We start from the raw sequence: 14,793 nt of genomic DNA, 5'->3' as shown, positions 1-14,793 counted from the left end.
TGCAGCTCTTCTCTGTTTTACATTTTCTTCATCAGTATTTCTAAGTTGAATTTATATTTTAAATGTACTCAAATCTTAAGCCAGCATTCCAGATTACTACATATTTAACTCACTGAAACAAAGACATTCTTTTAAATTAATCAGAGAGGTTTAGTGTGTTCATAACAATGTTCATTGCTTTTGGAAAAAGGAAACAGTAATTTACTTTGTGTGATCTCCATAACAAGAGACATGGTTATGAAATTTCACCAACTTTAAAAAAATATGTTTCCAAAAATTTTAGGTATAACAAGGATTTTGTCTTACTAAGGTACTGATTTTGCTGGAGGGTTCTTTTAAAACTAGTTTGTCGGATAGTCAAAAGTAAAGAAAGGGAACTCTTTGTCCAGCTATCTGGAAGGGAAGGACTGTTGTCCCTTTAAGGGCTCTCTTCAGTGGCCTTCCTTACTTATGTGGCTAAGGCACGGAACTATCTCTCCCCAGAGCTATTAAACCAGAGAACACGGGGACTGTGATTTCTAGTCCTCAATCGTAATCTTGCTACCAGGGCAGTGGGGTCCAATAGTAAGTAAGATCTGGGAGAATTGGGAATTGTGACAGCTGGGTTTGATTCTCCGCTCCAAGGACAAAGGCCTAAGTGGTTCATGTGCTTTGTCCTAGCCTTCTGCAAGGGCCAGGGCAGAATTTCAACCCCAGAGAGTAGTGTTTATTTGTTTAAATACAAGGTTGTCTGGATCTGTGCAGCACGCAGCATGCTGAGGCCTCGGGATACTATTACAATACCAATAAACAATACTAGAACATTGGAGAGAAAGCGTGGCGATGTGATTCAGGTGCTGCACTGTATCAGAGGGGTAGCTGTGTTAATCTGGATCTGTAAAAAGCAACAGAGTCCTGTGGCACCTTATAGACTAACAGATGTATTGGAGCATAAGCTTTCGTGGGTGAATACCCACTTTGTCAGATGCATGTAATGGAAATTTCTAGAGGCAGGTTTAAATATGCAGGCAAGAATCAGTCTGGAGATAACAAGGTTATTTCAATCAGGGAGGATGAGGCCCTCTTCTAACAGTTAAGGTGTGAACACCAGAGGAGGAGAAACTGCTTTTGTAGTTGGTTAGCCATTCACTACACTGAGATTCAGGAGAGATGGGTTCAGTTATTGGCTCTGCCAGGCTCCTTGTGTGACCTTGAACAATTTCCTTAGGTGCTTTTGAAAATGCCATCCTAAACCACTTAAGAAGAGCACATGTCCCGCTGATTTTTTTCAGTGGGACTTGGGCTCCTCCTAAGTAATTCATGTGTTTTTGAAAAATCCCAATCTTGATCTCTCTGTGCCTCCATTCTCCATCTGTAAAATGGGGATAATATTCCCTTCTTCCCGCCCTTTGTCTGCCTCATCTATGTAGATTATAATCCGTCTCTTTGGGACAGAGACTACCTCTTAGTATGTGTGTGTATCGTCTCTGACCTTGATGGGGCGTAGGCACTAATATAATACAAACAACCTAACACAAAGCCTACCAAAGGCATAAAAACATGGAAATACTAACCTTTTCCTTTCATTTCAGAATGTAACTGCCAATCACAGAGCAAATGATGTCATTGCAGCTGAAGATGGTCCTCAGATACTGGTTGGGCGGTTTATGTATGGTCCCCTGGATATGGTCGCTTTAACAGGTGAAAAGGTAAAGCTAGAGCTTTTGTGGATCATTTCCCCCAAATTAATGTTAGTGGTGATGTGTTGAGCACACTTAACTGTCTATATTACCGTAGATGACTCCACAGTGATGGGGACTATGTTTAGTATCTCCTGTCACCCTGGCAAACGTGCTGAAACAACCCTTCTGATAGCTGACCTTTTCTACCCATCACCTTTCTTATGCGCTGTGGCCGATCTGAATGGGTTGATCCTGAGCATCAGCTGTGAAGTGATTACTAAGCATTCCATCCTATCACACCACCTACTGGAGACAGAATTAACTTCCCGGACAAGAATTAAAAGACAGAATTCTGTAGCAGCGGCAAATCATGAAAGAAAAATTTATATCCCCCAGATGAGACATTCAGATAAAGGAACTGGGACTCTGGGGGAGTCACATCATTGTTGTTTCTCTGAAACTAGGAAGCCTGAAGATGAATTTTAGCACCAGAGTAGTAATGTGACACAGCTGGGGCCATTGCTGCTCCAAAAGTCTCATACAGTAGAAGTATTTAAGGCTAATAAAGCCAAGCGTTAAGCTACACTATACCAGTGAGTGTGTATGGTCTGATCATACAGGAGGGGCAGAGCTTGTTGCAGGATCGGTGCTGGTAGGTTCACCCAGCCCACTTTTGGGGTAGAACGTCAGGCCCACTAAAACCTTGTGACTAACCTGTGTGATGCCTATTAGTGTCTGATACGCAGAGAATACACTACCACCACAGCCTAATGTAGATTCTCCTTTAGCTCAGGTGGCAGGGCTGTGCATTTTGGACAGAAGTTCTCAAGCTACCAGTGTATCCCCACGGTTGACCAGGAAGTGAATTTCGCAGTGAGACGTATAGCAGTGGAGTGGACAGGTCGCTTGCCTGCGTGTCAAGAGACCAGGGTTCTGTACCCAGCTGAGCCACAGACTTGCTATATGATTTCAAGTAAAGTAAAACAATTCGCCTCCGTGTCTCAAAATTTCTCATCTGTGACATGGAGATAGTGCTGCTTATCCTGATACCTTTGCATTGAGCTTTTGAGTTCTGCCGATGAAAACCATTATACTAGTGCTCGTTGTTACTTTATTACATAGGCACAGATTCACTGCAAACTATAATGGTGAATCTTTTTGTGCTTCAGTAGAGTCGCCCAACAGTACAGTGGCTCTGTCATATTTATATTTCACGATCAATGCAGTTTTATTTCGTAACAAATGCATGTACCTGAAAATAATGACAATGTCCGACATTGCTACACTTATGCCACCAGCTTGTATCAACAAAAATGTGTCCCCTCTAGATGTGTGTAGTTTAATACCTTGAACATAGCCTTAAAAGAATGACTTGCAGTTGTTTCCTTAAATGAGTTATCAGCCTTCATTTACAATACGTGATGGCATAACTATCACTGTTTTGTCAGAGGAAAATGAAGGTGGTGGTGGTAGCTGAATTATTGAAAAACAACCGATAGCATCCCTAGCCCTGTCATTGCTGGCAGGGTCGTGACACAGCTGAGCTGAATGTAATCACAGGCTAGGGATGAAATAATGGGTTCCGAGCACAATCTACTGCTTAAACTCTAACCTCGGGCCTCTTGCTTTTGAAACCATCTGCAGTTAAATAGTCACTCTTAATAACTGGTTTACGTAAAGGAAGCTTGCATTGTGCTCTCACTGCTATTTAACACACCTCAGCTACCAGGAAATACATGCCCCTTCTTTGTTTCATAGAATGTAGATGTGGGGCAGATTTCATTTTTCCTTTGCCTGATGCAGTACAATCCCTGGCACTACACATGCTAAACTGGGGAAAGTGAGCTAAAGAAGCCAACTGTGACTAATTATCAGGCATAAGCCCTAATCAGTCGGTATTATGACTTCCTCATGGCACAGTGAGAATCTTACTACAGTGCAAAAGAAGTCTTGCTTGGAGTTCCAGTACTCTGAAACAGCCATTATTTCATGTGACCTTGGATAGAGAATTGGCCACAGCAGCAGTTTTCAACATGAGGGTCACAACCAGCTGTCATACTGCCTTGCCTTTCTCAGATTGCTACGTGGGAAGGTGGTGGGGATCCTGGTATGGAAAAGGCTAAGAGCCTGTGTGCTTACAGGTACCTTGGTTCCCGTAGCCTGGCTGTCACACGTGCATAGAATGCTGACAGTCACATAACTGTAGTGAGGCTAGGGGGCACTCACTGCATGTACCAGGAACTATTTAATTTAGTCACTGTGCCACTCCCCTTTGGTAGCGTTTCTGATGTACTTATTCACTTGTAAGTATTTGGATTCTCACCTTATAGAATTCAAAAGCACCATTGGCCACCTTCTTGAAAACCTAGCAGACAGGCTAAGAGTTGCTTGGTGGCAGATATCCATATCTAAAGGTTGTCCCCTCAGAAATTAGGACCATTGCATGGGTAGGAGGAGGAAGCTTGAATTTCTGCTGCCCATTGTTGGAATGGTTCCTTGGTTGCATAGTGAACTTTGGTTAATATAGTGCTCGTTAAAGGTGAAATGTCTGGAGAGTAAACTATTAAAACGTGCCGTTTAATTTCAAGAGGTGGGCAGATCCTGTAGTCCAACCCCCTCAAATACAACAATCTTTAATGTCTGGGATGGTTGCAGATTGCAGGTACGTTTCCAAAAGAAAATTATGTGTGCGCACGCACCAATGGCTTTTTAATGCAGGTTTGTTCCCCATTCCACTGCATTTGGAAACGCAGCTTAGGGAACCTGGTTGCACCTCTTCCTTTAATGTAATAGCAAACTCCCCCACAACTGAATTACTGCAAAAATGGTGTGGCTTTTCCTAACACAGCCATGGAGAACTCCTGGTTGATTGACATGGTGGAAGTTGACGAAATTTATCCTGGGAGTAACTCCATTGAAATCAATTAAGCTACAGCAGGGGATGAATTTGCCTCCTTATATTGACTCTAAACCCAGTAGAGTGCATGTAACAGTATTTCTCTGTCCTAAACAGTGCTCTGCTCTACAGTTCCTAAGAATGTGCTGCTGCTATGATCTCATTGCAGAATTCAGCCTTTCCTGTGCCCATATAAATTAAATTATCAAAGTGAGGTGAGGTTACATTTAGTTAAGATGATTGTTTCAATCTGGTGTCTTGGTTGGTAAGAACTCTAAAACAGCCCTATTACTTGAGATGACATAGGGGATAAGATCACAGATTTGCTCAAACATTATTGCAGATTTTTATCATAGCCCTTTTATTAGATTTTCAAACAGTCATTATTCTGATCACATTTTGTGTATATATATAAAATACGAGAGAAGATTCTTTTGGTCCAGTGATGAATAGGAAGCTGGGAGTGGGCATCAGTACTGGCATTATGAGAAGCACATAAGTTGTATTGCTCCAGAACTTGATTACTACTTATTCATACCATTCCTCAAATGTAGAATTAATTGATATTTTGAACCTATCTGGATATGAATGAACAATGCAGTCTCACAGTATATTTGCTTTGTATTAAAAGGCTTCAGTTACGCATTCAGGAAGATTAGAACTCCCGCCTGCTCATGAAGTAACCCCCCTCCACATCATTTTTTATTTCTATTACAGTAGCATCTAGAGCCCCAAGTAAGACAGGGGCCCCATTGTGCTGGGTACAATTGCACAAACAGAGAGTCCATGTCCCAAGGATCTTAAAAGAGGCAAGACGGTGACGGGTGGGAGGGAAAAGGAAGCAGAGAAGTGGAGTGACTTGCCCAGCACTACATAGCAATTCAGTTAGAGCCAGGAATGGAATGCAGGTCTCCGAGTCCCATTCAGGTGCTCCATTCATTGGACCACCCTGCCTTTCGAGCTGTTGAAGGACTAGATTGTGGCATTTGCACGCTCACACACGTTTCTGGGTGGGAAATGTGTGCCGCCCAGGTGGCATTCTGTCTGCTCAGTGCTGAGGCAGGCAGGTTGCATCTTCAGGAGCAGCAAATGGTCTATGCTTTAAAATGATGCAGCATGTGTTCCCTTAGTGCCACTGGCTGTGCTGGGAGGGTGAGACGCTGGCTCTGGCCCTTGTCATGTGTGGCACGCCTGAGGTCCCCTTGCTTGTGCTCAGAGAACTGAATCACTGCCTGTCTGTGCCATCTACTCCCCCTCCCTGGTGCACTTTTGCAGCAGCAGTTAGTCTAGCCTAAGTGTTTGATCTGCCTCTACTTCCAACTCAGGAGTTGGGGTGGTTCTGCTAGCAACGCAAGAGAACAAAGCATACTGTGTCCGCAGAGGATGCAAGGTCACTTGAAATCCATACTGATTTTGATTATAGAGGCATGAGAAGGAGCCGTGGGATGGATGACAACTCTTAAATTAGCTGGATCCTGTGCTGATTTGAGCACTCCATAAGCATCACTTTATGCATGAATTGGGAGTCAGATGTAGTTAGCTTCACTTTAGGTTGCTCTCATCAGTAAGCAGAAAATTCTCTTTGAGCTATGATTGCTTTCAGCCTCTTGTGTAAAAATACAATAGAGGAGTCAGTGTTGGATGCTAGTAAGGGGAGTCCTCCCAGTTAGAGCACAGAACTGGGAGACCAAGATTCTAAACTTGGCACAGTGCCATGCCACCTTGGGGATAAGTCATGTAACTGCTCTGTGCCTCAGTTTCCCCATCTGTAAAATGGGGATGAATATTTACTGACCTCACCCTGGGGTTGAGATGCTTGAAAAGGGGAAGAATATCTTTGTTTCTGCCAGGCACAGTGCTGCAGCTTACACATATATTCTGTTTTCCAAGGGAATTCTTCGAGTCCATTTAGGATTTCTACAGACTTCTCATTTGTATTCCCATTGACTTTCTGTCATTTCAGTAACAGTGAACACATTTGGCTTCTAACAGGTACAAGCATGAAACTAACTAGATTAAAAACGTAGCCTTGTTTATTCCTTTCAGACTGCAGACCCACTACTGCCATTTAAAGTGTATGGCTCTGGTATAACTCAAAGTACAGTGGTGGGAGAAGGACATAAAAAGACTGACTTGGAGAGACATTACTTATTAAGCTATAAAGATGTGTACAGAAACAAACTCATGCAGGGATGATGAGTGAGGGAGAAGGTAGTGCAGCTAAACCAAATGCTGTTCTGATCACAGTCAGATGCTTAATTTGGATGTTTCAAAGGCATTTTACATGCTTTATTAATATTTTATTTGTTTCCAGTGTCTCTTTCATTATGCGTTTTTCTGCATGCTCGGTGTTCTATGGGGAGGTGCACTGTAACATAAATAGTTTCAGACTGGCCACACAACATATAACTCTATTTCTGGGTAATGTTGGAGTTTGTCCTTCTGTTAAATGTAACCCCAGATCCCATTTTCTCCTGCAAGGGAGACTCCAGGATTTCAGCCATGAAATGCCTTGATTGGACATGCAATCCTATTATGGTCAATTTAACCCCAGTTCCAAGGAAGATAAGTGGAGTTCCATGTCTGTTCTGTCGAAGCTGGGGGTTTCTAGAGTGCCCATCACCATGGTATCCAATGCTCTAATTCAGCAGAGCTCCTTTAAGCACATGTTTAAGAGCTTTGCTGAATCAGGGCCTAAGCCTTTAATTTATGCCACCATAGCATCTAAGCCCAGTGTTGCATGTTCAAATGAAAATGTTAGAAACAGAGTCCCCAGCTGCTCCATGTGAGAGCTGGGCCAGATTCTCAGCCAGTGTAAATCAGCCTCTTGACTTTGGCAGAGCTATGCCAATTTACACCAGCAGAAGTTAGGCCCAGTGTTTATTATTTCATGGATTTTTTTTCCTCCTTGTAAGGGCTTTAATGAGACTGGGGCTTTGTCCGTTGACAACACTTCCCTCCCCGACATTGTTCTGTGTGCCCGTGGGTCCGCCTTGCTGCTTGCGTTCATGCCTCAGAAAGGGCTGCATTTCAGCAATGGGGAAAGCAAAGTGTGCGTTAGGATGTAATAAAATTCTGTTGTTCGTAAAGGTCCTTAGAATCTCGTGCCTTTAATGGTGCAAAAGAAGTGTTTGTCATTCAGACTCCCTTGAATTCATTTGGGCTGTAGAATTTTCACTCACGCAAGTGTAGTTAATGTTCTAATTTGGGGGGCGTCACATCTCACAATGAAAAAGTACCACTCTGCACTTATACATAACAGCTTTCATTTAAGGATCTCAAAGCACTTTGCAAAAGAGGGAAATCATCGTTATTTCCATTGTATATGGGGAAACTGAGGCACAGGGACTAGACATAGCAATCAATGGCATTTTATGTTCCCACCATAAAGTCTTTGCTGTGGAATGGATATGATAGAGACTTGTTTGAGAATGCAAACCAAAGAGTTTGTGTGTTTGCTTTTTCTGTGAAATTGCTTTTTACTTTGACACCACAGATTTCTTCCTCATCCTTATAAAAGAAAAGGAAGAACTGAATGGTTGAATAAAATAAAGTTCAAGCTGTAATTCACTAAAGAAAATGCATCTCTTCTTTATAGATCCACTACTCCTTTGAAGATTGTCTGTAGAGAAATGATTCTTCTCACTTTATTGTTTATCAAAACTTTCCCATGTTTTCCTCATTCCTTCCTTGTGCTAAGGGGGTACTTGAAAGATTCAGATACAGAATCCACTTAGGGTACAAAATGAACAGTGTGAGCAATAGAAAGTTTCAGGACTTGGAAAAACAAAATCCTCAAACATCCTGCTGTGTGTCTATATGAGAACTGTGACTTCACACTGAAGTCTAAAAGCAGCCGGAGGAGGCCAGGGGGAGGGTAAATTTTGGTAACACTTCTGTTGTAAGCCTTCAAAAGGGTTTTAGCATTTAATTGTATTCAAACCTCATTGCCACAAGGCATCATTCAGGCCAAGAGAACTGGACATTTATAGGAATAACAGGAATATATGAAGTTAGGGACTCGCTTCTGCAAGATGCTGAGCACCCTGGTCCCAATCCTGCACAGCACTTAAGCACACTCAGTGTAGAAGTAATCCCTGGTGGCTTGAATAGGGGCAATTGTTTGCTTAAGTGCTGTGCAAAATGGAGTCCAGAGTACTCAGTATGTTGCAAGATTGAGCCCAGTAATTTAAAAAATAACCTTCATGCTTCAGGACATAAAACACCCTCTAACTGTAGAGGGGTTGTGAGAAAACTGTCCAGTGGGCAGATTATCCCAAAACCATTTACTGTAGGGTTTCTTGCATCTTTGTCTGAGGTATTTGGTACTGGCCCTTGTCAGAGACAGGACATTAAACTACTTAGATCACTGGTCTGAGCCAGTCTGGCACATGCTATGAGTCTGATGGGTGCTGTATTCTAACAAATTTAATAGATTGTTTGTTTGTACTTTTACAGGTTGATATCCTTATTATGACTGAACCCTCTTCGGGCAGGTGGGTGTATTTCGACACAGAGATCACCAATAGCAGTGGCAGGATATCCTACAACATACCCAAACAGAAGAGGCTTAGAGTTGGCGTGTATCCGATCAAAATGGTGGTTAGGTAATATTTTCACATTTCAATGTTCGATAATTAAGGTGTGGGATTTCCTAGTACAAAGAGTTATGCCAAACAAAAAACCCAACAGAAAACTGCATTTACCATGAATGCCATTCTTCAAATGGAGCAAAAGCACTTTTTGTTTGTCCATAACAATGAGCAAAGTTATTGTTCTGGAGACGTTTATTCCATCATCATGGGCTTGATATGTAGACAAAGAGCCTGTGCTTTTAGACAATGCAGGCCAAATGATGACCCTTGTCTGGATGGAGAGGGCATGCAGAGCTCGGTCACGTGTCTGTTCCAGCTGTGGAAATGGGTGCTGCTGTGTGGATAGACAGAGGGGATGGGGGCAAATAGTTGTTAAATGGGTTCACTGTGGGGCTATGATCAGGATATCTGCACTGGGAGGTGGGACCTCTTGGCAAACCCCTGCTAAACAGATGTGTTAATTTTTGTACTCAGAAGTGGCAGTTCTGAAGATGAGTGAGGATGGATGGACGGAAGCAGAAGGAAGGGGGTTACTTACATAGCAAGCTCCTTGGGGCAGGGATTGCTGCCTTGCTGCATTTTGTACAGCATTTAGAACAGTGGGATTCATAACTGGGGCTCCTATGTGCTACTGCAGTACAAATAATAATTGGCAACAAACTACACATGTGATCCTTAGCTGCCATCTGAAAACGTTTTTTTAATTAATGCACATAAGGGGGGAGAGAGTGATGCTTTTTTAAAGGGCCAAGTCTCCTGTTAATTTTATTTTCTAGACCGAAGGCAGACTTAGTTAATTGTTAAGATTAATATACTAAGCTGTAGGAGTAAAACTAGTCAAAGTGCTTTATGATATCACAACGCCCTCACTAGCAGGAAAGCCTCCCCTGGGCTTTGTAATGGTCATTCACATCACGTGAGCCATCACTGCAGATTTGAATAAGATACTGGAGACCGGATGTTTTTGTGGCTGGGGTAGTTCTGCCACAGCCTTCCTGTGCAAACTTGGGCAAGTCAGTTCATCTCTGTGTCCATTTCCCAGTGCTTCCTTTCCCCAACCATTTGTGTGCTTTGCCTATTTTTATCTTAAGCATTTTGGGGCAGTGAGGGTCTCTTAATATGTCTGTACAATGCCCAGGCAAATGGGGCCCTGATCTCAGCTGCAATGTGTAGACATTACAGTGATACAAATAACAGCCAGTGGGACTCCGCTAACTTGTGTTTAGTCTTGTAAATGCAGGGGATCAGGGCTGTCTAAAGGTCCTAGCAAAGGTGTAGCTTGGGTAATCCAGAGCCTGCTTGTGGGTGGGGTTGGGATAAAGGATGATCTGCATTCCTCAGGGCGGTGACCAGTTTCTCCTGTTGAAATGAATAGTGAAGGTATTGCCGTGTTCCAAGTCTGCAGTTCAGTTCATCTGTTGATGTCAGGCTGACTGAAGGAATCACTTTAATTCTGTACTCAGTGCCAGGCTTATTTTAAATTGAAAAACACAGCCTTAAAGCAACAATTCAGTTAAGTGAAATCAATTGACTCTCTCCTAGCTCTCAAGAGTTTCATGAAAAGCCCTCTGCTGAGTCAAGCATAAAGAGGAAAAATGTGTGAAATAAAATTAATCTGCTTAAGTGTGTGGATGGGGGCAGCTGTGCTTCTAAAGCTTTTTATGTTTACTAAGAAACTGCTAAATGCTTTGAGACAAAGTTTTAATTTAATACTCCACTTTAGAGTTAAACTTAAGGCCCACTTGGGAAATAACTTGCAGATGCCACTGAACGTCTCCTCTAAAAAATGGAACTAAAGGTGTCCTCACAGCTAATCAAATGGAAGATCAGCTTTCCAATTCCACATATATATTTTCTTAATTAGTAATAATTCCATTGGAGAGTAGCCGGTAATCAATTTGAGAGGATAAGGCTGCTTACAAACAAATTGTCTATTTTGGAAAGTCTGCGGTTTAAAACATGGCAACTGACTCAGGAGCCAATCTTCTGCCTCCCTGGGTCTTAGATTGCATGTTTAATATGTTTCATGCTAGAATGGAAGTAGTTGTTTCCTCCTTACCCTTAAACGATCATGCCTGGACCTGACATGTGATGCGGGCACATTTCCAAGCAGAAATCTATCCTGCAAGATGTTGCCATTAACACCAGATACAATTTCCCCCATAGCTGTAACATTCACTGTGACAAGGGGGGCAGGGCTTGGGTCAGGACTGCAGCACAACATGATTCATATGGCAGGAAAAGGTAAGAGAGTTGTGGAATTTCTGCACCTGCCTTTTGTGGGCATCCTAAGAGCTGCACTCCAGTGAAAGAATACTCAATGAGTAGAAGCTTGCAGATTCCAGAGCTTTGGAAGTAAGCACCTAGTGTCTGAATTCCTCCCCTTTTGTGAATTTGTTACACTCTTCTGTGCCAGCATTTTCAGCACAATTAAACAGGGACAGAGGAATGGTCAGTTCCTGTCCATTGCTGTTACATAGTAAGCTTGCCTTTTTGCAAGCATGCACATCACTTTTTTTCCCATATAACTGTGGATGCCTGATTTTTTTAGGCTGCTTTAAAAAAACCAGGCTAATTTTTGTTTCTCAGCTGCAAAAAAGGACAAAGCCTACAGGACACTATTGTATTGTCAGTGATTTTTTTTTTTTTGGTCTTGCAATGCTTTAATTAGATTTATGCAAATCTCAATGTTTTGGCCCCATGGACTATTAGCTTCTTAAAGGGTCCCAACATCTTTACTTTCTGGTTCAAAGTGGAAACAGGATAGTTGAGTCCCATTAGGTGTGTGGAGCCTTGAATGCCTTGTTCCAGACAGACCTCATTTCTGGGTTTCGTTGTAATTCACAGCATTTGAGTTCTGATGCTTTGCTTTGTTTTTCTTCTCCAGGGGCGACCAGAGCAATGCAGTGAGTTACCTGACTGTGCTTCCCCCGGGAATGGAGTGTGTGGTGTTTAGCATTGATGGCTCCTTTGCTGCGAGTGTCTCAATCATGGGTAGTGACCCCAAAGTCCGAGCTGGGGCAGTCGACGTTGTCCGGTAAGGGACATGTACACAGTGGTGTTTTTTGAGTCCCTGCCTCATCCCTTTTTAACAAAGGGGATCAAACTGGATGCAAGAATTAATAGATTGTTCACAAATTTTATGCATTTTTTAAGGCCCGTAATTCTTTAGATAAATTTTTGTATCATTCGTACATCCAGGTATGCCTGATTTGCACGGATATTTACACATTTTATAGATGCTTAACTTCATGATTTGCACGGTAAATTATACCAAAGTTAAAAGGCTGCCTCTGGGAAACATGGCCCAAAAGTGTATGGAGTCAATGGATAATTTTTCCATTGATTACTCTGATTATCAAAAAGGCTGGTGAGATAGCTTTTATGCTATAATGAATTTTAATCCTGAGGCATGCTGTACCTTCCAGATGTAAAGCACTGTGAGATTTAGTTTTAAGAACCACCTAATTCCTTCACTTAAGAAGTCAGTTAATGCTGCACTCGTCAAAGAATTGGGGTCTATCATTTTAAACTCAGTGCCCCTTGAACCCTCCTGAAAATGGAGTGATGAGCATCTCAGTTTCCTAGGTTGTGATTCTGCTCTTGTTGAAATTAAAGGCAAAATTTCCATCCATTTCAAGGACAGCAGGACTGAATCCACAGGGTGCAGAATATTTAAGATAAAATATATTTGGAAATATCCCCGGTGTTTTATACAACGGTATTTGCACAAGGCTGCCTATTGCTCTTCCCCCTTTCTCTTGAGGCATACAAATTATTACATGAACACACTAGGATGTTAGCTATTAAAATCCGAAACGTGACCCTATCCAGCTAGCCTCTAACCTATTGAGAGATTATGCCTGGCTTTTCTTAAATTGTCTCCATGTTCAGCAAAGATGTTCATTAAGATTAAAGTGAATCGTGACTTCTCCCCCGCTTTCCACTCTCCCATGCTGCTTTTGCTTCTAACAGCCACTGGCAGGATCTGGGATATCTGATCATCTATATCACTGGCCGTCCTGATATGCAAAAGCAGAGAGTGGTCTCATGGTTATCTCAGCACAACTTTCCTCAAGGGATGATTTTCTTCTCGGATGGGCTTGTTCATGACCCACTACGACAAAAGACTATTTTCCTCCGGAATCTAATGCAAGAGGTAATAGAGGCTCTTGTGTAGGTATTGAAATCAAATGATCAGTTGATGGAAAGTCAGATCGCTATTGTCAGTGCCAAAGGGAAGGGTCTCTTTCCCTTGGAAGGAAAAGACCATTGTCCATTACAAGGTATTTTGCTGTATCTTGGTTTCCTTCCTGGCATTCAGGTGCAAAGAAGGTTGCTCTGCCTTCTGAGGGTCTTGGATCAAGGCTATTTATTTTGCTGATGCATATAAATAAATCCAGTAGCTATGAACAGTACAAGGTCAAATGTGTGTAGCCAAGCTATTGTCCTGATTTAAGAGAATCCAGTCAACATGATGTCTGATAATGGCTGCACTCTTCCATTTGCTAACAGTATTAATTATGAATAGTCAGGAGAAATCCAGGCTGAGTTTGATAAGCTTCTGCATGGATTCTGGTCCCTCAAAGTCATGGTTGAAGCACCTTGGAGGGGGTGACAGAAGAGTTAAATTTGCTATGTAGCTACGTCTGATAATTTTCAGTGACCTGAAACTGGCAACAAAACCTTCACTTTTATAAGACAAAAATGGAGGTCTTTTGAGTCTCACTAAATTCCATTCCTTGTGCTGTGATCACATAAAATCCCCCAAACCAGGTTGGAGATCTTTAAGGCTCTTATTTGCTACAGGAAATGATGCTGGTTTCTCAGTGGGGTACAGACTAGGGTTATGTTGCTTTTGAGAACCTGCTCAGTCATGTTTATGGTTTGGATTCATATCCAATGGGAAAATGTGGCTCATTTTCACTCCTATAAATTGTGGATGTTTAGCACCTCTGAAGATCAAACTTCCCAAGTATCCCCTGTTCATATGGACCTTGCAAATAGAAACATTTTTATTGCAATTTTGGTTCAGTTTCTAGAAATAAAGAGAGAAATATTCTAAAAGGTCTGTGGGAGTTAAGCACCCAACTCCTATTGGCTTTCACACTAATCCCAGCAATTACTTAACAATGCATTCAGTCATCTTGCCACTTTTAATGGCAAGATGTCTGATATATATATTTTTTTTTTAAACAAGGGCAAGTTTATAAATTTGGGTCAGTAACATCAGTTTATCTGGAGCTTCATCACAAAGAAAATGCCTGCTGTAAGATTTGTGAGTCAGCCATTCAGAGCATGTGCAATTAAAAGAATATTTGCCTTGGTTCTTTCAGTGCTACATCAAAATTTGTGCTGCGTATGGCTCAATGAAGGATATTTCCGTGTACAATGTTTTGGGTCTGTCGCCTTCCCAGATCTACATAGTTGGACGTCCAACAAAGAAATACCAGACTCAATGTCAGGTATGTAACTTTTGCTAAAAAGTCAGTGTCTTTTGGGACATGCACAGGAGATGAAGAGTGAAGATAAATCTTGAGTGTGGCCAGCACAGCATAGGTCTTAGAGAGGGCATTTTCATGCAGGAATGAACAGCAAAGAAGAATGGGGCAAAAGGTTTTTAGCATCTAAGGAGTGCAGG

General features: G+C 42.0%; 1 protein-coding gene across 4 annotated transcripts in view; it reads left to right on the top strand.

Annotated features, from left to right (window-relative positions):
* The window catches only part of PITPNM3 (PITPNM family member 3), a 344,340-nt gene that overhangs the window by 322,944 nt on the left and 6,603 nt on the right, over nucleotides 1-14,793 (top strand). For all 4 annotated transcript variants that reach the window (XM_030536854.1, XM_030536856.1, XM_030536855.1 and 1 more), the window contains 5 exons: nucleotides 1,572-1,688; nucleotides 9,016-9,164; nucleotides 12,040-12,189; nucleotides 13,128-13,311; nucleotides 14,489-14,617. In XM_030536854.1, coding sequence (XP_030392714.1) covers nucleotides 1,572-1,688; nucleotides 9,016-9,164; nucleotides 12,040-12,189; nucleotides 13,128-13,311; nucleotides 14,489-14,617 — 729 coding nt within the window. The remainder of the gene's footprint in view (nucleotides 1-1,571; nucleotides 1,689-9,015; nucleotides 9,165-12,039; nucleotides 12,190-13,127; nucleotides 13,312-14,488; nucleotides 14,618-14,793) is intronic.

Source organism: Gopherus evgoodei, chromosome 17 (genome assembly GCF_007399415.2).
Source record: "Gopherus evgoodei ecotype Sinaloan lineage chromosome 17, rGopEvg1_v1.p, whole genome shotgun sequence".
Classification (NCBI taxonomy): Eukaryota; Metazoa; Chordata; order Testudines; family Testudinidae; genus Gopherus; species Gopherus evgoodei.
Note: the sequence above shows the minus strand (reverse complement) of the source record. Positions and strands in the feature narration are given on the sequence as shown.